Raw genomic sequence first — 21,953 nt, forward strand, 5'->3', positions numbered from 1 at the left:
ATGCAAGATATGCGATTAAACCTGTTTTATGCCATGAAATAAATAAAGCATATTTTGGCTCTCTCGAGTCATTGTAAAAGACCAAGTCCAGAACGCATCCCTCTGCTGGCTACGCCAACATGTTGGGAGAAGTTGCTCAAGATCGCAAACTCCTCCAGCTTTTTGAACGACTGAGGTGTCGATTTCGAAATGGGAATATACCCATCAGGACTGGCCTCCCACTCTACAACGCTAGCCGGAAAATTGAAGTCCCCTACAAAGAAAGCCTTTGAGCAAACTAACCGGTACAACACATTTGCTCTGAATTTGAGAGGTGACAAGAACGGCCTTACAGAACAAGAAGGGGGCCTATACTTTGTGACAATGGGCAGATCAAGACCTTGACAAACTAAGACCTTTATTTCGCCACTAGACATGTGAACACGACTAATTTGCAAATCATTCGTGATACGTAAATAGATAGACGCACCCTTGTGGTAAAATGGGTTTGTCAAGGCGTACCCTTTTGCAACGGACTAAGTTGAAACCAAACATGGTTAGTTTCTCGTCTAGAATCCCTGGGCGAAGGAGGGTTCTGTTATAGAAATGAATGAAATACATCTATCGATAACTAGCTCCTCTAGAATCTTAACCTTTGTGCTGTCTTTTTGGAAATTAGACAATGCACGTCCAAATACAGCCCTTTTATCGACCGGTCTTTGGACGGACCAAGTTCATTGCTACGTCAAATTTCATGATTGTTTGAAACAGAAAACAGCAACACCGATTTAGATATGTATGGTTATGATGGGATAGAAGACCTGCAATATTTCCAATTTTGATAAAGGCGGCAAAAAACCAGGAAACACATACGAGCTGAGAAGGAAAATGAATATACAGATGAATCAAACCATAACGAATGACAGAGGTTTGAAAATGAGGCCAGAGGCCCATTAATGAACCGACAGTTGCAATTCTAGGAGTACATCGTACATATAGTTAACATTCTAAAGTTTTAGTATAGAAAAAGGCCCTACGTAAGAAGTCTGTACTTGGAAGCAAAGCAAAGAAGTAAAATCCAAACTAATGAAAGGAACATAGGCATATTATACCAGCAATCAGGATCGTACAACGTCCAGGAATAACTTAAGGCTACAACTTTTGTAAGAAGATGTCCAGTTGAAAGGAGTCATAAAAAAGCGTTGTCCCGATTGGTCAAGTACCCGATTATTTTTCAAAAACATGGTGCTTCTTACCCTTCGAAAAATCTTTCCACAAGACGGGCAGGGTTGATTGTGCTTTCCCAATTTAAAGTGTTGAAAGAGCCGACCTTCAGACGAAAAAGTCATCTTGCACGATTGGATTGGGCAAATCACGGGATACTTGGTCAATCCCAGGGAGTGTGGCTCATTTCTAAAATGGTGAAAGAGATCATTTTTGCCGTGGAAGTCGATATCACAGTCCAGACATCCCATTGGTTTGAACGGGAGATGCACCCCGTTTCGAAAAACAATCCTCTCCTGCTTCAACGTATTGTCTTTGGATTTAATTTTTGCCTTTGGATCCACTTGATCCACTTCGGGGCTGCAATTTGTAGTCCTTTGTGTCCCCTCTTCTTTGATCTGAATCTTTTGTTGAGTATGCTGACTTTGAACATGTTTGACGAGATTCTTCTGTCTCGTAAATGATCGTGGACATTCCATGCATCTGAAGGGCGTATGTTTCTGGTTTTTGAGATGCGAGACTAGTTTCATTTTGGGTTCCATTTCAGTCCTGGCTTGTTGGTTCAACTTCTCTTGAACTTTCATGGAGGCCTCGGCAAATTCTCCTTTGAGCTTCTGGGTCAAAGCCAAGTTTTGACTAGGGACTTTGTCGACAATGATGCGTTGATGTAAAGCTATCTCATCATTCAAACCCTCACCGTAAACCTCGCATTCCTCGTTTATATCTGCAGTTGAAGGTTCGTTATATTTTGATGATTTTCGATTTTCACATTCCATCGAGATGGGCACTGAAAACAAATCATTGAAAACGAATTACTTTTTCGAAAATAAAATGGAAAATAAGAAAGCTAAAACGGATAGTGATCCTGATTCAATTTTGATGAGATGCAAGATGAAAGGCATCGTCAGAGCATTTGACCTTCAAATAAAGGTCACCAACCATTGTAAGAAAAAAACGTCCCTTCTCTGTAAGGGACGTGTCTAAAAATCCGTTAGGTGATCAGTTATTGTGGCTCAAACTTTCAAGAATTTAGTTATTGTGCAGATTCGGATTAGTGGGATTCCTGCCATGTACCATAGAGGATGTTCACAGGACCATCTTCACAATGCAATGATGAAAGATAGCTTTTAAATAACCTTCCTGCCACTGAAAAACATGAAGTGCCTGAAATGCTAACACTATGGGATCAATGTATCTATAATGAAAAAGGTGTCTCATTTCTTTTTATGTCCTTGACCCAAATTTGTAAACGTATCTCTTCCATCGGGATGGAACTTTTCCATCATGCCAAAAATGCAATCACGATCAATCAAAGACCTAAAGCCACTTCTGGAAGTGGTTATACATAACAAGCTCCCCACAATGCCTTTTGTGTATTCTTAGATTCCAGATATCATAGAATAAAAATTAGCTATTTGGGTTTTAAAAAATCGAAAAATTTATCGAGCTTCAGCTCGTCTAGAAAACTGGGGAAAAGCAAATATCATTCACCGTTGAGAAATAAGACATTCATGAACATGCCGAGTCCCTATTTAGAAAATTCTTGCCAAAAAAAAACCCATCTCCTCACCGGTCGTTGAAGGCAGCTTTCTGTTATCTTCATGAGGCGCTTTCATGATGAATTTAAGAGTGATGTCTCGGCCAGACTCTAATTGACATTGATCAGATTTGAAGTGCATTGCATTCAACTTTGCATCATGAGCTGCAACTTGTCCATCCATGTGGAATTGCTTTACTTTGGCGCCAAGCACTGACTTTGAACTTCCTTTAGGCACCGTGCATCCTACTTTATGTCGCTCCAAATCTTTCAACACTTTGAAGTCTAGTTCACAAAGCTCGCACCGAAAACTTTCATCCTGATTCTTCCCGCGATGTTTCCGAGCAACATGTTCCACCACATAACGCCGATCCTTGTATTGATGAGAACACTCTGGACACGGATACATATTGGTCTGGGGATCCTTGACCAATCCATCAACTCCGATCTCGAATCCTAAGCGAAGGAACTTCTTTCGCGGTGTATCCGGCGTGCTCAAATCAAACGCCATGGCTCTTCGACGCCCGCAGATCCGGGAGTGTCTCAACATGTGCTCTGATCGGCCAAAGGCCTTTCCGCACTCATGGCATAAATACGGACGAGAATCGTGGGAGAGATGGATAATCTCATGGGTACGTAGTTTCTCTGGACGAGAAAACCGCTTACCGCATTCCTTACACATGTGATTCTTTACTTTAACATGCACTTCTTTCACATGACGCTTCATTTTACTTTCATCGGAGATCAATTTCCCGCAAAGCTAGAATTGTAAGGGATGTTATAAGTGAATTATAGGTTAAAGATCTCAAACCTGAACCAAAATCTACCTCACAGGCCACTTTCTGGCTTACGTGCGTGAAGAGGTGGGCCTTGAAATGTTGCTTTGTCTGAAATCGGTCTTTTTGACACTTGGGACAAATCCAGCCTGTGGCATATTTATGGTTCATCTTCATGTGTTGGATATAATTGGTAATGCCATTCATCTGGCAGTCGGATTCCGTTGATGGAGATGATTGGCATAACTTACAAGGCCAAATATGATTTTCAGCCCAATTCTTCGACACTGATTTTCCGCAGGGGCCTTGGTCAAATTGGGCGCTGATATGGTTCCAAAGGTGAGTCTCGATGTCATTTTCATCTTGGAATCGTGTTGGGCACAATATACATTGATATCGCCCTTGCATTATGTCCCGAGCGTCTGTATTTGTAGATTCCAGATCGTGCTTGTCATGCATGTGTTTTAGACTTGAATCCAACCCAAGTTTTATTTCAGGACACAAACAACACTGAAATTGAAATCGGGTCTTCCAAAGTTTCGGGTTTTGATCTTCAAGCACGTGCCCTTCAAAATGTCTTTTTAAGTGATCGTTCCTTTTGAAATATCGCGGACAAGCGATACAGGAGAATTTGTTCTCTTGGTCTTTATGAACCTCATTCATATGTTGCAGACATTGGTCGAATCCATGAAAGTGATCGTGGCACAAATGACAAATGAATCTCTTTCCACTAATGTGTTTGCTGAGATTACCGCTCGTATCTGACGGCTCACTAAAGAATCGAATGCTCTCGTCAAAGCTTTTCTCCACATCTGATGTTTCAAGCTCCATGTTTTCTATGTTGCTTGCTCATCAGAGATTGAAAAACAACTTTTTTGCATTCCCCATAAAATGTTCCCCCATGAAAGCCAATCCAGGTTTCCTTTGCCAGCTGCTGGATCTGATTGCCCGAGCCAATTCAGCCAAAATTCCGCGAGGCTGCCAGGAAAAGATTGATTGAGGGGAACGGGGAAGATCATTTCCCGATTACCTGATGAAGAAATGGATTTGATTCTGAAAATGATACGACTGTATAAATTGTAGTCACATATTCAGACTTTGGCAGAGTATGCCAATTATTTTAGTCTCATCAGATCGTTACCCAATATTTGAGGGCCACGGACAAGTTCTTTGCTCTTTGTATCGACATGTTTCTTCGTACAGGTGAATTGAATTGAAAGTGCTTGAAATATCATCGAACAAGCATGATTTTAGCTATTTGCAGGGATAAGAGTACATTGACTAATGTCTTAGAAAGGTCCACAGCTTTTGTGAATGAAAATATTTAATTTTCCGTTTAAGGACAGAACGAGATTGAAACTCGAGGTAGTTTCTGATAGAAACCTCTCAACCTCTTCAAAAATGTTCACAACCAACCATTTTTAGCAACTTGAATAAGTAAAGATGTGTTTTCTTTAGGGTGGTAGCTGGACGATTTTGGTGACTAATTTCCAATAACTAAATGTGCTTTTTTTTTTAAGTCGTTTCATAACAAATTAGTATGGAAAATATGGCATTAATTTGATGACAAGAGCAGCATATAAAAACAACAACAAACAGGCGAGTGTAGTACATGTTCATGATGCTGTACATGTCATCGAAAGGTCCATTCTAGATTTCTAGTACGAAATGTGGTGCCTTTGTTCCAAGAGCGCTCTTGGGCACAAGGCTTGGAGGAGATCACTCTTCCACATTCGATTGGCATCCAATAAAGCCGAAACGATCCGAGGTCTGACCAAGGATTTGCGGGTCCAAGATCTACTACCTCAAACTGAGAAGCTCTACCGTGACCTGCTTCAGGGTCAGCGTTACGCTTTAGCTCGATGCATCACTCTGGTCGAATCATCCAATCGACAAAAAGCCTTGGAAGCCAGAAAGCTACTGACTTTGGTAGAAAAACACATGCGACAAGAGCGTCCCGGAGATCTCAGGGGACAGTCCCAAGGGACCACTTTTCGAATTGGACTGAGTGGACCCCCCGGCGCGGGCAAATCAACTTTTATCGAGAACTTTGGTCGGAGCTTGACGGCTGAAGGTCATCGAGTAGCGGTTTTGGCCGTGGATCCGTCCTCAGGTTGGTGCCTTCAAAAGGTCTGCGGACTGCAATGGGTGGGTCGGATTGTTTGATATTAATCGGATTGCTTAGGAACCACGGGTGGATCATTGTTGGGTGACAAAACGCGCATGCCAGAGCTGACGCGAGATCTAAATGCCTACATTCGACCCTCGCCCAATCGAGGTCATCTGGGTGGAGTGACCCGAACCACCAATGAGGCTATTGTGCTCTGCGAGGCCAGTGGTTATGATATCATCATCGTTGAGACCGTGGGCGTGGGTCAATCCGAGTATTTAGTGTCCGATATGGTGGACATGTTCTGTCTTTTGATTCCACCCGCAGGGGGTGACGAACTGCAAGGGATCAAGCGAGGCATTGTGGAACAAAGCGATCTGATTATCGTCAACAAATGTGATGGGGATCTCGTGGCACCCGCTCGTCGGATCAAGGGAGAATATACCTCTGCCCTGAAATTTATGCGGAGAAAACATGTGTTGTGGAAGCCCAAGGTGAGAAAAAGTACATCCGAATATTGTTTCCTCGCGCTGCAATGAAGTTCTTCTCAGGTTCCTTCATTGTTTGATTGGCAATGGTCAACGCCTTGGATATGATTGTTTTTGTTACTCGTAGGAAATACGTGGAAGTTGATCCGTTAGCATGTTTTAAGTGAGATATTATTTGAATATAAAGAAAGGTCATAATTGAAAATACTACTGGGGATTACAATCCAATTGGTAGTTTCGACGTCCACAATAAAAGATACCCCAATAGCTAGACCCGGCCAAAATTTGCCGCTGCAAAAACAATGTGGGACATGAAAGTTTTTTCTTAAAAAAATTGCAGCCTGCATGCAAATAATAGTTACTGGTAAATGACCCTGATAATAGTTGTCTTCCACAGGTTAAATTGGTATCATCAATTACCCGTGAAGGTTTGCCCGATGTTTGGGAGGTGATGATGAAATTCAAAGAACTCATGAGTGAGCATGATGAACTTGAGCTGAAACGAGCCAAACAGAGGCAGAAGTGGATGTGGAACTACATCAACGACAGACTGCTCGAGATCTTTGTGTCGCATCCGGCCATCAAGAACCGAACCAACCATCTCGAGGACAAAGTGGCCAATTTCGAAATCAGTCCCGGTACGGCAGCCGATCTGCTCATCGAAAGGTTCGTTCAGATCGACGAGAAGAACGCCAAGAGTTGACGCCAACAAGTCATTGCATTTGTTCATTTGTAACGTTAGCAGGATTTGATCATCATAATAACACTAAAACAATAACATGTTCGAGATCAAGGCTCATAACGGTTATATTTAGCATACAAAGGTTCGCATGTCAGAGTTGAGCCTCCGAGCGGAGATGAGTGCTCATACGATAATTGAGGGTGTGTTTGGCACTCGAGGATTTGTGGCAGATATCACACTCGCACACGCCCACGGACTCGCCGACTCGCCCGAATGGAGCCTTTCATGCTGCATCATCAAGCTCTTGTGGTCACAGGTCTCTTGGCAAAACTGGCATTTGAAGCCCTGCCTTATGACTCCTACCATGCACCACTAATTCACGTTTGGTCCTAAAGGTCAATTCACATGTCTGGCACGTCAAAGGTGTTTCCTGACTATGGATTCGACTATGAAGCAACATGTTACACTTGGACGTGAAGCCTTTCCCGCACGTCTCGCACACGAATGGCCGCTCCGGGATCTCGCCCGTATGCGTCCGTTCGTGGATAACAAAGGACGATCGTGTGGTCAACATCTTGCCACAATAGGCACAAATGAAAGGACCCTTCTCCGTCGAGCGTTTCTTGTGCGTCTTGGGCGCCACAAATTTGGATACCTGGTCAGCTGGAGGAGCCGTGGAAAATTGGTCGATGGGTACCTGGTGGAGTCGCTCATGGGTGGCCAAGTCGCTCTGATGGAACAAGACGGCGGGACAGAAATGGCATGAGAAGATATCCGACCTCTCGTGCTCAGGATGCTCTTGTCGGCAATGACGTTGGAGCTCTTTGGGCGTGGGGAACCGATCCGTGCACATCTGACATCGGATGGAGGTTTGATTGACCTTCACGATTTTGGGTGAGGCCTGCCATAACTGGCTCGGGGGAGTGGTGGGCGGATGGCGTTGGTGGAGGCGTTCGTGATTCCGCAAATCCAGTTCGGTCAGGAGGGTGGTGCGGCAATGGGCGCATTCAAATGTTTCTGACATGGTTGGGCGGGAGGATGCCAATGACAATCCGTCCTTCCCAAGTATTAGCTCCAAAGGTAAATAAATAAAGAGCTGTTTTCGTTTTGTCGATGTTTGTGGTAGAGCAATGATGTTGAACAACAGTGTTGCCGGATGGGTTTTGGGCGAAATTCCCTCAGAAATGTGCCAGGGATTTTTCATCCCGCTAAAATTCCCCAACTTCAGAACAGAGGGACCTACTTTGAAAAAAAAATCCTTTCGTGACATCTTATATAGTCGATTTATAACGTGTCAGAACATGGATACAGAATGCAGCCTAAGGCAACAAAAAGAACAGAAAGAGGATAACCTGAAGGAAAGGATTGAGAAACTGAAAAAAATGAAAGGTCTTTCAGAAGGGATAGTAGTGGCTTTATGGTGTTGGAATAGATCAGCAATAAGTGGCTCTGCGAAAAAGTATTTAGTTAAACTTAGACATCTTCGAGCATATTCTTACGTTTCTGCTTTCGTTTGTCCGCAATAAGAGGAGGGAGGGGAGAAGGCAAATGACTGTTGTTTTCAATAGTATTTTGAAAAGAACAATAAAATTACTGTACAATACTGTATCGAACTGGTTAACGGCACTCCCATGTACGGTATTTTTCGCCCTCATGAACCGATCCGTCTTGCCCATTACCACAGAGCAAGTTTATCTATGAGCGGTCAATAAAGAATAACTTTCCACACCCGCCCCAACTCTTATTGTTTTTTGCTTTTGAGCCTAGATGTATTTCCATCAAGTAATAGCTTATCCATCATTTCTCTCTGGCGTCTCAGCTCTGGGTCAATGGAATGCGCTGATGGATGATGGCACGCCCAGCTCACTGATCGAGGGTCACGCTATACATACAGTAGCTATTGATTGGGTCGGGAAATGAACTCGCTCATTACCGCTTATAGAGTGGGACAAGCTGAGTCCAGCTGAGTCCAGCCATTCATGACATTAAATACAGACGCCGTAAGTTACTTAGTTAGTAGTGCCTTCAGTTGGACTTCCGTTTGGCCTGCGGCATCCCACAGTCACCCACGGCTAACTAACGGGTGGGCTGAACCCGCTTGAGTTGGACTGGGGGCCTTGATTGGCCGATCCGCTGTTCACCGCCAGGCTGAACGCCCCGCGGTTGGGCGCCCGGCTAATCCAACTGGGGACCCGCAGACCGGTGCCCGATCGCGTCATGGCCGAGAATTACTATTATGGCAGCCGTGGCGGATCCTACCATCAACCGGAGAGTGGCTGGGGACGTGGCACGGGCGGTGCTCGCGGCTACAGTCAAGCCCGTGGCGACCCGGATACGGGACGGGGCGGGCGGGGCCGAGGGCGAGGCGGAGGACGAGGACGGGGCCGTGGAGGCGGCGGCGGACCGCCGGCCGGGTTACGCGGCCGTGATATTGGCCTGTACTACGCCCAACGGCAAAAAGAAAGCCAGCGTGAGTCCCGGAGTGTGCTTGCCCTGCCTAGCGGCGAACAAGGGGCCTGGCAGGACGTCTTGAGGCGGGTCAGCGCTCTCGCCCCGACCCGCCCAGCCATGGAGGGGGGCCACCAGTTTGTGGATGCTTGGCATCAAAACATAGCCGCCAATCGACGGGCCGACCGCATCTCTACTCAGCCCGTGAATAGCGGCTTAACGCCTCAGCCCGAGCTGGATGAGTCCTTGCAAAGGCAAGAAAATGAACGGGACCCGTTTTCGGTCATGGGCCTTTTTCGGGAAAAGCTGCCGGCCTTTGCCATGCGGGATGAACTGTTGCTTTTAATTCGCCGTCATCCAGTGGTGGTGATTAGCGGCGAGACGGGCTGCGGCAAGACCACGCAAGTGCCTCAATTTCTTCTGGAAGATGCGCTCTTGAATGGGCGAGCCTCCACCACCCGGATCGTGTGCACCCAACCCCGCCGGATCTCGGCCATTAGCATCGCTGAGCGGGTGGCGCAGGAGCGCCATGAGCGCTTGGGCCAATCGGTGGGCTATCAGATCCGCTTGGAAAGCCGCTTGCCCCGTGAGCGAGGTTCGATCCTGTATTGTACGACGGGCGTGGTGCTGCAATGGCTACGGTCTGACCCGAATTTGACCGGCGTGTCCCACATCGTGTTGGACGAGATCCATGAACGCGACCTTCAGTCCGATTTCCTGATCACCGTGCTCAAGGACATTTTGCCTCGTCGCGCCGATCTCAAGGTCATTCTGATGTCGGCCACGCTCAATGCCGAACTCTTTTCCCGGTACTTCCGAAACTGTCCCATGTTGAATATCCCGGGCTTCACGTTCCCGGTGACTGAATATTACCTCGAAGATGTGCTCGAGATGACGGGCTTTCGCATCCCATCTCAATCGCGGAAAGCGAGTGACAAACCCGAGCCCGTCTGGCACAAACACACGAAGCGCGGGAAAGAAACCGCCCGAGCCAGTGACGCGTTCCAAGACTATGTGACCCCGTACATCCGACATTTGGAGAGTCAAGGTCACTACTCCAGATCCACGCTGGACAGCCTCCGGTTGCCCGAGAGCGAGGAAATCAACCACGAGCTCATCGCCACTTTGATCCATCATATTCATGCCCACGAGAAATCCGGTGCTGTGTTGGTGTTTGTGCCCGGTTGGGACGATATCTCGAAGGTCAATCGACTGCTCACGGACGATGGGCCCTATCGATTGCGCGGCCGAGTCAAAATCTTCCCGCTTCACTCTCTCATGCCTACCATCAATCAGAAAGAGATATTCTCCCGACCTCCTGAGGGAGTGCGCAAGATCGTGATCGCCACGAATATTGCCGAAACGTCCATCACCATTGATGACGTGGTCTTTGTGGTGGATTGCGGTAAGATCAAGATGACCAACTACGACCCGAAATCCAATCTGGCCACCCTCAAACCCGAATGGGTGGCCGAAGCCAATGCCCGACAAAGACGGGGTCGGGCGGGTCGGGTTCAACCCGGCATTTGTTACCACCTCTTCACCAAGTCCCGAGCCATGACGCTCGACAAGTTTGTCCAGCCGGAGATGCTCCGCACGAAATTGGAGGAACTCGTCCTGCAGATCAAGTCGCTCGGCTTTGGCAAAGTGGCTCCGTTCTTGTCGAAAGTGATGGAACCGCCCGAGGACTTGACCATCGAGCGGGCTTTGACCATGTTGAGGACCATCAATGCTTTGGATGAAGAGGAGCAGCTCACTGCCTTGGGATTTCATCTCTCCAAATTGCCCATGGACCCGCAAACCGGAAAGATGGTCCTCTTGGCGGCCATCTTTGGCTGTGTCGACCCTATCTTGTCCGTGGCCGCATCGTTGACCTTCAAAGACGCTTTCATGATTCCGTTGGGGAAGGAAAAGCTGGCCGATGAAAAGCGACGACAGTTATCCCGAGGAACCAAATCTGATCACCTCCTTTTGGCCAATGCTATCCAGGAATGGGAAAAAGCACGCTCCAACGGCTCCAACCGAGACTTCTGTTGGGAGTTCTTTCTCTCCGAATCTGTGCTGAGAATGTTGGTCAACATGAAGCAACAGTTTGCCGACTACCTTTGCGAGCAAAAGTTTCTCCCGTCATCGAACTACAAAGCCAAGAGTTGCAATCGAAATTCGTCAAATGAGGCCCTAGTCCGAGCCATCGTCTGTGCTGGCTTGTATCCGAACGTGGCCTCGTTGAAAATGAAGCGGCGAGGACCGGTCAGAATTCCGTCCTTGATGACGGTGACTGAAAGGCGTGTGTCTATTCATCCGAAATCCGTGAATGCCTCCGAGAGTGATTTTAAGCACCCGTGGATGGTGTATCACGTCATGATGAAAGGCAATTCGGTCTTAGTTCACGACTGCACTGAGATCTCGCCCATGTCTTTGATCTTCTTTGGCGAGTCGCTCAAATTGAAGAACGAATTTTTGAGCGATGGGACCGCTTTAGAAAGCATTCAAGTGGATCCGTTTGTGACGTTCAATTGTTCTCGCGAGACTGCGGATCTCTTCAAGAGCCTTCGAGCCCATTGGGACAAATTGCTTGAGATGAAAATCATTAAACCGGATCAAACCGATTGGGACACGAATCGCTTCGAAGGCGCAGTCATTGATTCTATCATTCGTTTATTGTCATCTTCTCCCATTGGAGACTCCGTATATGACGATGACGAGTAAATTGGTTAAATTTCACGTGCTTATATGAATCCACCATGGGCCCGAAAGTTTCGTCATAACTTATTTTTACGATTGCAGGTTACTCTCAGGATGTAGAGTCTCAAATCCGGTGGGTGATCCCCGGGCGAGGCGATCTGATCAACTGTTGTCCTTGTTGATGCTTTCTCAACAAGTGAAGAACACTTACAAACTCATCGCACATTCATTCATTCATTCAATCAATCAATCAAGAGGACGACGCCCTCATAAAAAACTTTCTGTCTGTACCTTGACGCAGGTGTTCTTGCACGCCCAAGTAATTCATATACATCAACAACACACGCGTTCCATTCTGTGCTGTGGAGGATTTGCCGGCCAACATGGAATCAAATCGACCCAAAGAGATCATTCAGTACCATCCTAGTCAGCTCAAGATAGAAAAACGATGCGGGAAAAAGACGGCCACCATGTTTTGTGCCACCCGCAAGCCATCCTCAGCTTCTTCCAGGTTGTCGTCGACCTCAGAAGGAGCTCAGAAGTGCCATACGTCTCAAACTGGAGGCAGCATTCCTGGCAGTGATTGTACCATGTCCTCGATTAACACTGACGAATCCGATTACTCGGATAACTTGTCGGTCGTGTCGGACATCTCTGATCTATCGGTTTTGTCGTTTCCCACGTCGTTAACGCTCTCCTTATCCAATAGCAGGCATCATTCTTCACTCATTCCTGGTGTCCACGGTCAATCGGGTGGGGCTAGTTCCTCCGTGGCCAAATCCCAGCTAAATGGTGACCGCCGAATGAAGCACATGGCTAAGAAGATGGCCTTGCTTCAAACTGAAAAAGACGCCTTCCAAAAGCAAGTCAACCAATCTTCGAGCCATCGACTAGAGGTGTCTCAATTGAAGGAGGAAAACTTCCGTCTCCGCCGCGAGAATGTGAATCTGAAAAGCCAAGTTGAATCGATTCAAACTTATCAGAAATCGCTCGTATCTGAAGGCAACAAAACCACCCCCATTGAAGAAACCCAACAGAGTGCGCCAGACTCCAAGGCCGAGGATGAAGTGAAGATCTACGAATTCCGGAGTCAGTTGCGTAAATCTCATGACCAAATCGATCGTCTTCAAACGGACAACGACAAGCTCAAGATGGAGCTCAAATCGAAATCTGGGGAGGTCGAAAATCTGCGGGGACAGATCTCCAAATTGTCAGAAGAAAGCAACACGCTGAAAAGAGAGAATAGAAGCTTGCGCGATCAGTTTACCGGCCTCGAAGCCAATCAGTCCAGTTTGGACCATGTGAACAAGTCCACGGAATCGAAGCTTACGCTGTTGGATTCCGACCTGAAAAGGGCCATCGAAAGCAAAGATTGGTATCAGAAACAACTCCAGGTGGCCCAAGAGCAGAGGACCCAAGCCCAAAACTCGTTAGTTGGAACGCAAGATGAGTTGTCGAGCAAGAATGTGCAAATTGTTGAGCTTCGAAGTCAATTAGACTCCCTACAAACCAAATACGAGAAGGAGCAAGTGAAGACTCAAAGTGTCAAAGACGAATTTGCCATGAAGTTAAGGAAAATCGAGGCTGAAATGTCAGACCAAGAAATTGCAATAGACAAGCTCATCGAAGAGAAAGATGAGGTCATTTTGAACCTGAACAAGAAGTTAGACGAGAGTAAAGCCATGGCTGATTTCTCGGGAAAGCTCCAAGATTTAGAATCGGAGTTAGAGAGTCTGAAATCAAGTTTAGAGGAGAAAGACCGAGAAATCTCGTTGTTGACTCAAACCAAAGAGGAATTGGAGGCGGATAACAAAAAAGTGCGAGAAAACTTCCGATCGTTTCAAAATCAGCATCAGCAATCTGCTCTCGATTCTGAACAAAAGATGAGTAGCATCAAATCCAGACTCGTCGAAAAAGAGATGATAATTGAAAAATATCGAGAAGAGCTACAAAAACTGTCCAGAATGGAAGAGATTCAAGACGAGATGGAGAAGACTTTGCAATGTGCCATGGATGAGCTGGAGTTCAAAGCTGATAATGAAATGAAACTCCTAAATGAGCAAAAGGAGTTGGAGAAGAAGATAGAGGAACTGGAGCAAGAGCTCCTCGAAAACCATCAGAATCTAGATGATAGCAAAGCTGAAGTGGATCAATTGAAAACGAAAGATTTGGAACACGAAGCTATGGTTCAAAGATTAGTCGACGAGAGTAAAATCATCCTGGAAGATCGAAACCGTACCAAGCAAGCCAACCTCCAAATGCAAACCGAACTCTCGCAAGCTCATGATCAGATTGACAAACTCCAACAAGAGATTACAACCCTTTCAACTAAACTCGCCGAGTTTCACTCGCAATCGCCCGTCCCAGATCTGGCTCAATTGAAAGAGGAGAACATTACTCTTCGTCAACAAGTGCTGCATTTGGAGCAATTCGAAAACCAAGTCACAGAATTGGACCAAGAGATCGACCAAGTGAAGCAAGCGAAGGCCAATTTGAATGAGAAGTTACTCGAATCGGAGAAGTTCTACTTGGACGAGATTGAGACTCTTCGTCAGGCACTCGATCATCGAGAATCTCTCATTGATGGAATGAAGTCGGACATTGAAGCTGTTGAGATGGATCTGTGCTCAACGCGGATCATGCTGGAGAGCACCTCAGAGGACAAGGAACGAACCAATTCAGAGCAATCCAAGAAACTAGAGGAACTTGAATATGCCCTGGAAGATTACCAAGCTACGAAACAAGAGTTGACCGAGCTTCAAATGAACATGTCCCACCTCACCGAGAAGTACAACACATCCGTGGACGAGAACGAAAGCCTAGTGAATCAGTTTCAAAACGTACTGATAAGAATTGAAGGGCTCGAGCATGAAAATTCTCGTCTGAAAAATTCCTTGGACGAGTGTCTGACGGCCGAAGAAGAATTCAAGGAGCTCCATGCTCAGCGAATCGCTCGGCTAGAGACTTTTATCAAAGAGTACGAGCGAGAAATTGAGGATCTAAATGAATCCAAAGGAGGGCTGCAAAATCAAATCATCGCACTCGAGGACCAAAATGGGAAACTAGTCAGTGAATCGGTTGTTAACGAATCCTTACGTGAACAAGTGATTCAATTGCAAAAGGACCTGAAGAACGATACCAAGTTACGCCAAGAGCTCATCAGAAGCATCGATATTGCCAAGACAAATTTGGAGGGAGAGATCTCTTCCTTGGAGAACTCCCTCAAGAATGAAAAACAGAATCACGCCCAAACTAGAGCGACCGCTATTAACCTCGAGCATGAGACTTTTGAACTTCAACAAGAGGTGAAGAACCTTCAGCTCAAATATGAAGAATGCCTTCAAGATATGGAGTCCTCCACAAGCCAAGCAAAAGCCAAAATCTCTACATCCGAATCATCAAAATGCGACTCACCCTCGTCAAACTTCTCGATGACGCTCAAAGATCGCGAGATCAAAGAATTGGAACATGTCCTGGAAGAAAAGACTCGTAGTATTGTGTCGCTCGAAGATCACATCAGCACACTGAAGTTCCACTTGCAGCAAAAGTCCACTGAACTTGAGGACACGAAGAAGGTCATGGCCCTCAATTCGATCAAATACGACGAGCATGTGGCTGAATTGAAAGAGTTGCTAGACTCAATAAAGCACGAAAAAGCCACTTACCTCATGACGATTGAATCTCTAAGCGAGGAGAAGAGCAACTACAAATCTCAGGTTCAAGACATGAACCTGGCCCTTCGCAACAGCTTGGAACACATCAAACAACTCCGATCTCAAACATCACACCCATCATCTCCCCTCTCGGACGAATCGGCCTTATCCGAACTCTTCCGATATCGGACCCCACCCCCGCCCCCTCCCCTCTCCAACTCGTCCAGCCGTAACTTGTCCAATCTTCACAGCTGTTTGGCCTCCCTCAAGGCTGAAATGGCCGTTCTTCAAAGCAAACTAGCCCCCACTTGCTCTGGAAGTCCCATTCGGGAGATTTCGTCAAATTTTGGGACAGGGCCGCACCTCTCGGCCACGCCTGAACGAATCCCTACCTAATATTTTCTTGAAACATCTAGTCATTCCAAAGAGCGTAAGAAACTGCATTTGTTACATTCCTGGCACGGCCGAATCATTTTATTAATGTTGTAACATTCGTTTTCATTTGTGTTGTATTCGAAATTCCTACGTGTCAAATCTCGATTTTTTTTGATGATTCTCAATGGTGTTGTTATTTTCTTTATGATTGTTTCCAAACCTTTGTTTGTTATACATATTTCATTCAGTTTTTTTGTCTTCGATTCCTCCAGTTCAATAAACAAATTATTAATTGATACCCGATTGAAATTTTGAAACCGCAAGCTTCATGGTTGCGAAGGTAAAAAAACCTAACGAGGTACGGGTTTCTAGAAGATGAAGGAGTTGATCACAGAGTTTCTCTTCCCTTCAAATTTTAAAGGTGCTTCAAGCAAACTGATACCACAAAGACATACTGATAGATGGCCTTAACCTCACAATGGGCGAGGTGAGGATAGATTGGCGTAAAAATAGTTTCAGGAAAGCTCGACACACCGGAAAGCTCGACACATCGGAAAGCTCGACTCATCGGAAAACTTGACTCATTGGAAAAGTCGACATTGGAAAGCTCGACACAAGAAAACTCGACACACTGGAAAACTCGACACATCGGAAAATTTGACACATTGGAAAAGCCGGCATACCGGATAACTCGACAAACCGGAAAACTAATTGAGACTTCAACTCAACATGAAAAATTATGGAAGGAGTCAAAATGCCTAGGGAGGGTGCTCCTTCTAGGCACAAGTAATGTTTTAATAGAATATTTTGCTAGGACCAACTATAGAATAAAGATGTGGAGCGTAGTTGAATTCTTCTGAAGGAGAAATTCCTACAACGATGCGACAACCGTAGGTGTGCCAAGGGAGTGACTATCAGATTTGGCAGCTGATTCCTATAGGAAATTTTTAGGTCTAAAGTATTTGTGTGATTTCCCTAACATTTCCTTCCACTTATTTGAGCCGTCTTTGCCACCAATTCATAACAGCAACTGAGATCCAATCCAAAAGCTTTCTATGCTTAAGGTAACATCAAGCGCAAGTTTACTCCCAAAGTTGGTCCACTCATGGTAAATGGTGTCATCCTAAATGACAGGCTGAGCATAGCAAATAGATTCAGCGAGCAAATGATGATCCACCCCTCAATATCACGGAAGAAAGTGTCCTCAGAGCAATAGGTTCCCTAAACCGATCCAGCTCAGCCAGATATATATATTTCTCAAAGCTTCTATTAGACCGATCAAAATGGTTTCTTGTGAAAAATGAGTACAACTACTCAACTCATCAAACACTTGGACTTCATCAGACTCAAACGGCAGATTGAGCAGGAAATGTGAGTAAAAAAATGTATTTTCAAATGCATCCAGTTGAGAGATGATAAGTGAGTATTCAATACGAGTTGCCATCACCAGTTATGGGCGTGCTTTTCCATGTGATAGAGCAGGGCGTGTTTTGTCGTGTAGCGTTTGTCACAAGATCCGCACTCAAACACGTCCATTTTCCCGCCCGTGTGAGTTCGCTCATGTCTCAACATCGGGATCTTGTGAGCAAATGTTTTCCCACAATATTGACACTTGAAACTCATGACCTTGTCATGGGATCTGGCATGAGCCATCAACTCCTTGCGGGTCAAGAACCCTTCATGGCAAGAATCACAATGGAAAGGTTGAGAGCGGTTATGAATCCGACTGTGTAGCTCCATATTCGCCTTGGAAGTAAAGCCTTTACCACACGTTTCACAGACATAGGGTCGTTCCAAGTCCTCGCCATCCCCATCATGGCCGTGTTGAGTACGCTCATGAATGACTAGAGAAGACCTGAAATTGAGGACCTTGCCGCAGTAGGTGCAAACATAAGGCCCCTTGGCGGGCAATTGGTCCTTCTTGGGTTTGGGAGGCACGAACTTGGACTCCGGCCTGGATTCGAGATTGGCCACGGGGATGGAATGAAGGCGCATGTGGACGTTGTAGTCGTCACGGTGATACAAAACGGCCGGACATCTCTGACAATGATACAGCTCACCCACCTTTTTGTTATGAACCAATTTCAGGTGATGCTGAAGCGTGGCTTCCTCTAAGAAGTAATCCTTACAGATTTTACATTTGAACTCTCTATTCCCCGTGTTCCGCACGCCAGGATGGCCTGGCTTGCGCCGAACCCCCCCGGACTTCTTAAAGCTGACCGGCGTGCGAGCGTGGAGCCTCAGATGCTTGTCTAAATCAACTTTGGTTAGAAGAACCGTTTGGCAAATGTGACAACCGTAGGGATTGCCAGACATCTTGAGCGATGAACCCCATTCAGTGGAGTTGATGGATTACGGACTGAAACTATGAGAGAGACACAAAGTCGATCCAATCGCTGTTCAAACGAGGACTCAATGTGAAGTTCAAGTCCATGGTTCTACACTTGAAGGAAAGAATTTGGATATTTATAAACATTGCTGATTTATCTTTTGTCAGGGCCAAATAGGCCGTGCCCGGCAGAGCCAGCTGCTACATAGGGTTCCTAAAGGCTTGAGATCTGGCATCAAAGCCACTCACTTTCTCACCAGCAAAGTTTAACTTAGGAAGGATATGTTTCTTTAAGATGTTGTGGATCAAGGCGAAAATTGATCTCACAGTTAGGCACCCAATTTCTGGCAATCGATTGAGCCTTTTAAAATCTTAAAAATCGCAAATATAAGGGGCCAGAATGGCATGAAAGTTAGCAGATAAAGCCAAAAATGGCAGATGAAGGGACAAGTAAAACCAAAAGTGGCAAATAAATTGATAATTGATGTAAAAAATGCGAGGTATCATCCAAGTATGAAACACGATCCAGTTTTATCGGGGTGTCATAGCGTTCATGGAATTGTTTTGAATAAGTTAAACATATTTACTAGGGGCAATGTGAATTGACTTATTTTCATAACATTTAACATTTTCTCTTGTAAAACTGGATTTCGTAATAAAAAATTGCCCTCCAAAAACCATTTCAACCCCAAATGAACTGATGAATATGACAGGCTTACACATATTTGCCCGTTTCTCCTAAAAAGTGAAAATAAACTAATAAAAGTGGCAAAAAACAAACCCTTTTGGGGTTTTTGTTACTTTCTCCGCTCCCCCTTGGCCAGTCTGAAAGAAGGCAGACTCGGAATATCCAAACAAGGTTTTCTTCCGCCATTGTGAACTCGTCAAAAAGAAGTTGGTCTTGATTTGGTGATGATTGACGTGATGATTATTTTTAAAGGGAACGATAATTCAATTTGAATTCACGCTTAAAATATTTTGGCTTCTTTGGGCCATGGGCAAAATGATTTTTCTCTCGGTTTTTAACCTAATGTTTTGACTGGTACTTGTGTTTGGACAGAAGGAGTTGGATGGTAACTAGCTTGTATCATGGAATATGTAAACATGCATTTGGTCTAAAAGTGTATTACACTTTTTACAAGTATACGGCTGTATTCAACGAAAGCGAGAGAGCGACATGAGGTTCTGAATTGGAAATGCTGAAATGCAGGCTTAGCCTCCGTTCCAAAATTTTCATTCCTTCACCACGTTTCTTATCCGATCCGCCATATTAATCCAAATTCGAACTACTTGCGGAACTTTTCTGGCTTTTAAGAAGTAGTTGGGGCGAAAATTCTAGGATTTTATCCATTTTTGAAGAAACTTATTGAGTCAACGGAGAAAACAAAATGTTTGATTCTTTTATGCCATCAACAAAGACTAAGTAGCCCCATTTTGATACACTCATTTTTCAACGAAGTAACCTGAGTCCCAACGGTGGGATTTGATCCTAGGCCATCAAAGGACTTATCTTTTCAGAAAATTATCACATGAAATTGACATTACATTGACAATGACATTGTTGGTCTCATAACTAGGGATGGGCAAAATGTGCAAATAGCAAAGCTTTTTGGAGACAAAACGGCGCGAAAAAGGCCAAAAAGTGTAATAAATGTTGCAAATAAAATCAAAAAGAAGGAATATTCAAATCTCTTTTTCAAAATAGTACAAATTGAAAAAGCACCTTCTTAAAATACCGATTTTTACCTCAATTTTGGACCAAATTGACTTTACTCTTTGATTTAGGTTAAGTTCCTTGCTTCTTTTTCCTCTTTTCCCAGCAGTATTGATCTAACTGAAGAAAATTCGAGATTTTTCTTCCACACAAAGAGACGATAGTTAGCTAGGACAAGATCACTAAAGCAAGGAAACGCCACTTTTTTGTGATCACCAAACATTTCCCGCCAAGCAAGACTTAAACTTTTGCTCCTGAATTTTTAAATGTCAATTATTGGCTTAAGTATTGAACAAAATATGTGACTAATATCATTTTTGTAACCATTGATTGTATGCGCCTCAAACCAGGCATGTAGATATACTTAAAATGACTTTAAACATGTTTTAAACTACAACAACTGAAAAGTGCTAATTAGGTTTTCTTGATAAAGCAAGAATTTACTCGAAGCACAATCAGCAAATGCTTTTTTGCATATAATATAATTTGTAGAACATTGTTTCAGAAACATCTTGACCGACTTTCAATTAATTTGGTAAGTTTGTAGTTACTGTCTTGATTCAACGCAATGGCCAAACTTGGCGGTCAGGGCAAAGCCGTGTCGATTCCTCTCTTTAGAGTCCCTGTCTAGGAAGAGGTAAGGAAAGCAGCAATGTTAGGTTTGTTTGGATGCTTAACTACCTTAGCGCTCTGCTTAGTTTGTCTCATGGGCTTGACACCGGCTCTTTTCGTTTCTGTTTTCCCTTATTTCTCAATCAAATGTGAAGTACTTTGGGTGGCCTGCACAATTTAATTAATGACGTCAATTGTTCAAAATTCACCTTTTCATATCTTATTTTGGAACCAATTATAACGCCAAGAACGTTCTGATTTCAACCAAAAACAACAGCTTTAGGCCAAATGTGCAAGAAAGTGCCAAATAAAAGTAAGAAGGTGCAAACATGGTTGAAAAGTTCACATGTGTAAAAAATTTGTCTTTAGTGACAAAAAATTATTTTTACACAATTTGCCCGTCCTTACTCATGACGGATAGAAAATATTTTGGCTCCTATGGGCAAAATGATTTTTCTCTCGGTTTTTGACCTAACCTTTGGACTTGCACTTGGACTTGGACAGCAGGAGTTGGATGGTAACTAGCTTGTATCATGTACTTTTTACACAATTTACCCGTCCTTATTCTTGACGGATGGAAATCCATTAGTTAGCTTTAAATTGTATCACTCATTTTCCTAAGTAATGAATACTTCCCTGATTTTAATTTGTTTTAAACCATCAACAGAAGTATTAAAAATGCTGATCAAAAACGTATTTTTTAAAAAATCATTCAAATAAGAGGCACAAAAGTTCAATCCTTGAAAACCATGCCGTATTTGAGACAAAGCTGTATACCCAACGTAACTTAACTTATAATACACTAGCTAATAAAATTCAACTATCTTATCTACTCTGAAACAAATATTTGGAATGTTATACTTTGCCTTCTTCTTTTGGAATGACGTGCTTCCAAGGTTAAAGCTCAGATGACTTTCTACTTATATCATGTCAAGTCGGGTGCTTAAAATTGCACAATCCATTTAGACTCTATTTTGTTAATTTTACATTCCAAATATCCTCTTTCCTTATACCAAACTCAAGCGCAGACGACGTGCATTGTGTCAATGCCCCGGAAAGGACAGGAAAATACTTTTACAAATATATGACAGTCTATATGGGTATGAACATGTGAAATGATCGCTCAGGCTTGCGAGACGACAAAACAAATGAATAAAAAACGCAAATCACCTGACCCATCGCTCAAGGTCTCAAGGCTCTGTATTTGATGATAATACAACACTAAATCGGACAACGTTATAATCAATAGAAACTGACAATCCTCGTCTCCAGTTTATTCCCTAGATCAGCATATAGTGCAATCACCAATATCTAGAAATTATAAACCTTACCGCTAGCCCT

General features: G+C 44.3%; 6 protein-coding genes across 6 annotated transcripts; 3 read left to right on the plus strand and 3 right to left on the minus strand.

Annotated features, from left to right (window-relative positions):
* Nucleotides 1–1,019: 1,019 nt before the first annotated feature.
* Nucleotides 1,020–4,435, minus strand: LOC131881658 (zinc finger protein 729-like). The gene is made up of 3 exons (XM_059228589.1): nucleotides 3,568–4,435; nucleotides 2,774–3,500; nucleotides 1,020–1,990 (listed from the first exon to the last, which is right to left on the minus strand). The coding sequence occupies exons 1-3, from the start codon at nucleotides 4,345–4,347 to the stop codon at nucleotides 1,098–1,100; spliced, it is 2,400 nt and encodes a 799-aa protein (XP_059084572.1). The 5' UTR covers nucleotides 4,348–4,435; the 3' UTR covers nucleotides 1,020–1,097.
* Nucleotides 4,436–5,205: 770 nt separating this feature from the next.
* Nucleotides 5,206–6,901, plus strand: LOC131881665 (methylmalonic aciduria type A homolog, mitochondrial-like; the record flags this gene model as incomplete). The annotated part of the gene is given in 3 exon segments (XM_059228602.1): nucleotides 5,206–5,629; nucleotides 5,702–6,120; nucleotides 6,512–6,901. Coding segments are annotated over 3 exon segments (1,149 nt in total), but the record flags the coding sequence as incomplete, so codon positions are not given.
* LOC131881675 (zinc finger protein 544-like) lies at nucleotides 6,897–7,953 on the minus strand. The gene has a single exon (XM_059228613.1). The coding sequence runs from the start codon at nucleotides 7,818–7,820 to the stop codon at nucleotides 7,107–7,109; it is 714 nt and encodes a 237-aa protein (XP_059084596.1). The 5' UTR covers nucleotides 7,821–7,953; the 3' UTR covers nucleotides 6,897–7,106.
* An 817-nt stretch (nucleotides 7,954–8,770) lies between these two features.
* Nucleotides 8,771–12,031, plus strand: LOC131889001 (ATP-dependent DNA/RNA helicase DHX36-like). Its single transcript, XM_059238019.1, has one exon. It carries the CDS (start codon nucleotides 9,014–9,016, stop codon nucleotides 11,951–11,953), a length of 2,940 nt encoding a protein of 979 aa, XP_059094002.1. The 5' UTR covers nucleotides 8,771–9,013; the 3' UTR covers nucleotides 11,954–12,031.
* Nucleotides 12,032–12,077: 46 nt separating this feature from the next.
* LOC131888912 (putative leucine-rich repeat-containing protein DDB_G0290503) lies at nucleotides 12,078–16,255 on the plus strand. Its single transcript, XM_059237901.1, has one exon. The coding sequence runs from the start codon at nucleotides 12,313–12,315 to the stop codon at nucleotides 15,976–15,978; it is 3,666 nt and encodes a 1,221-aa protein (XP_059093884.1). The 5' UTR covers nucleotides 12,078–12,312; the 3' UTR covers nucleotides 15,979–16,255.
* Nucleotides 16,256–17,327: 1,072 nt separating this feature from the next.
* On the minus strand, nucleotides 17,328–18,446 carry LOC131878287 (zinc finger protein 567-like). Its single transcript, XM_059224222.1, has one exon. It carries the CDS (start codon nucleotides 18,271–18,273, stop codon nucleotides 17,401–17,403), a length of 873 nt encoding a protein of 290 aa, XP_059080205.1. The 5' UTR covers nucleotides 18,274–18,446; the 3' UTR covers nucleotides 17,328–17,400.
* Nucleotides 18,447–21,953: the final 3,507 nt, after the last annotated feature.

The sequence above is a fragment of the Tigriopus californicus genome, chromosome 1 (assembly GCF_007210705.1).
Source record: "Tigriopus californicus strain San Diego chromosome 1, Tcal_SD_v2.1, whole genome shotgun sequence".
In the NCBI taxonomy this organism is placed as follows: domain Eukaryota; kingdom Metazoa; phylum Arthropoda; class Copepoda; order Harpacticoida; family Harpacticidae; genus Tigriopus; species Tigriopus californicus.

Bases quoted from the DNA above. Each gene is read 5' to 3' on its own strand.
- LOC131881658 (XM_059228589.1), bottom strand. From the start codon at position 4,347: ATGGAGCTTGAAACATCAGATGTGGAGAAAAGCTTTGACGAGAGCATT. The intron at 3,501-3,567 runs GTAGATTTTGGT...TTACAATTCTAG, and splicing joins GCCAGAAAGTGGCCTGTGAG to CTTTGCGGGAAATTGATCTC. The intron at 1,991-2,773 runs GTGAGGAGATGG...ATTTGTTTTCAG, and splicing joins AAAGCTGCCTTCAACGACCG to TGCCCATCTCGATGGAATGT.
- LOC131881675 (XM_059228613.1), bottom strand. From the start codon at position 7,820: ATGTCAGAAACATTTGAATGCGCCCATTGCCGCACCACCCTCCTGACC.
- LOC131889001 (XM_059238019.1), top strand. From the start codon at position 9,014: ATGGCCGAGAATTACTATTATGGCAGCCGTGGCGGATCCTACCATCAA.
- LOC131888912 (XM_059237901.1), top strand. From the start codon at position 12,313: ATGGAATCAAATCGACCCAAAGAGATCATTCAGTACCATCCTAGTCAG.
- LOC131878287 (XM_059224222.1), bottom strand. From the start codon at position 18,273: ATGTCTGGCAATCCCTACGGTTGTCACATTTGCCAAACGGTTCTTCTA.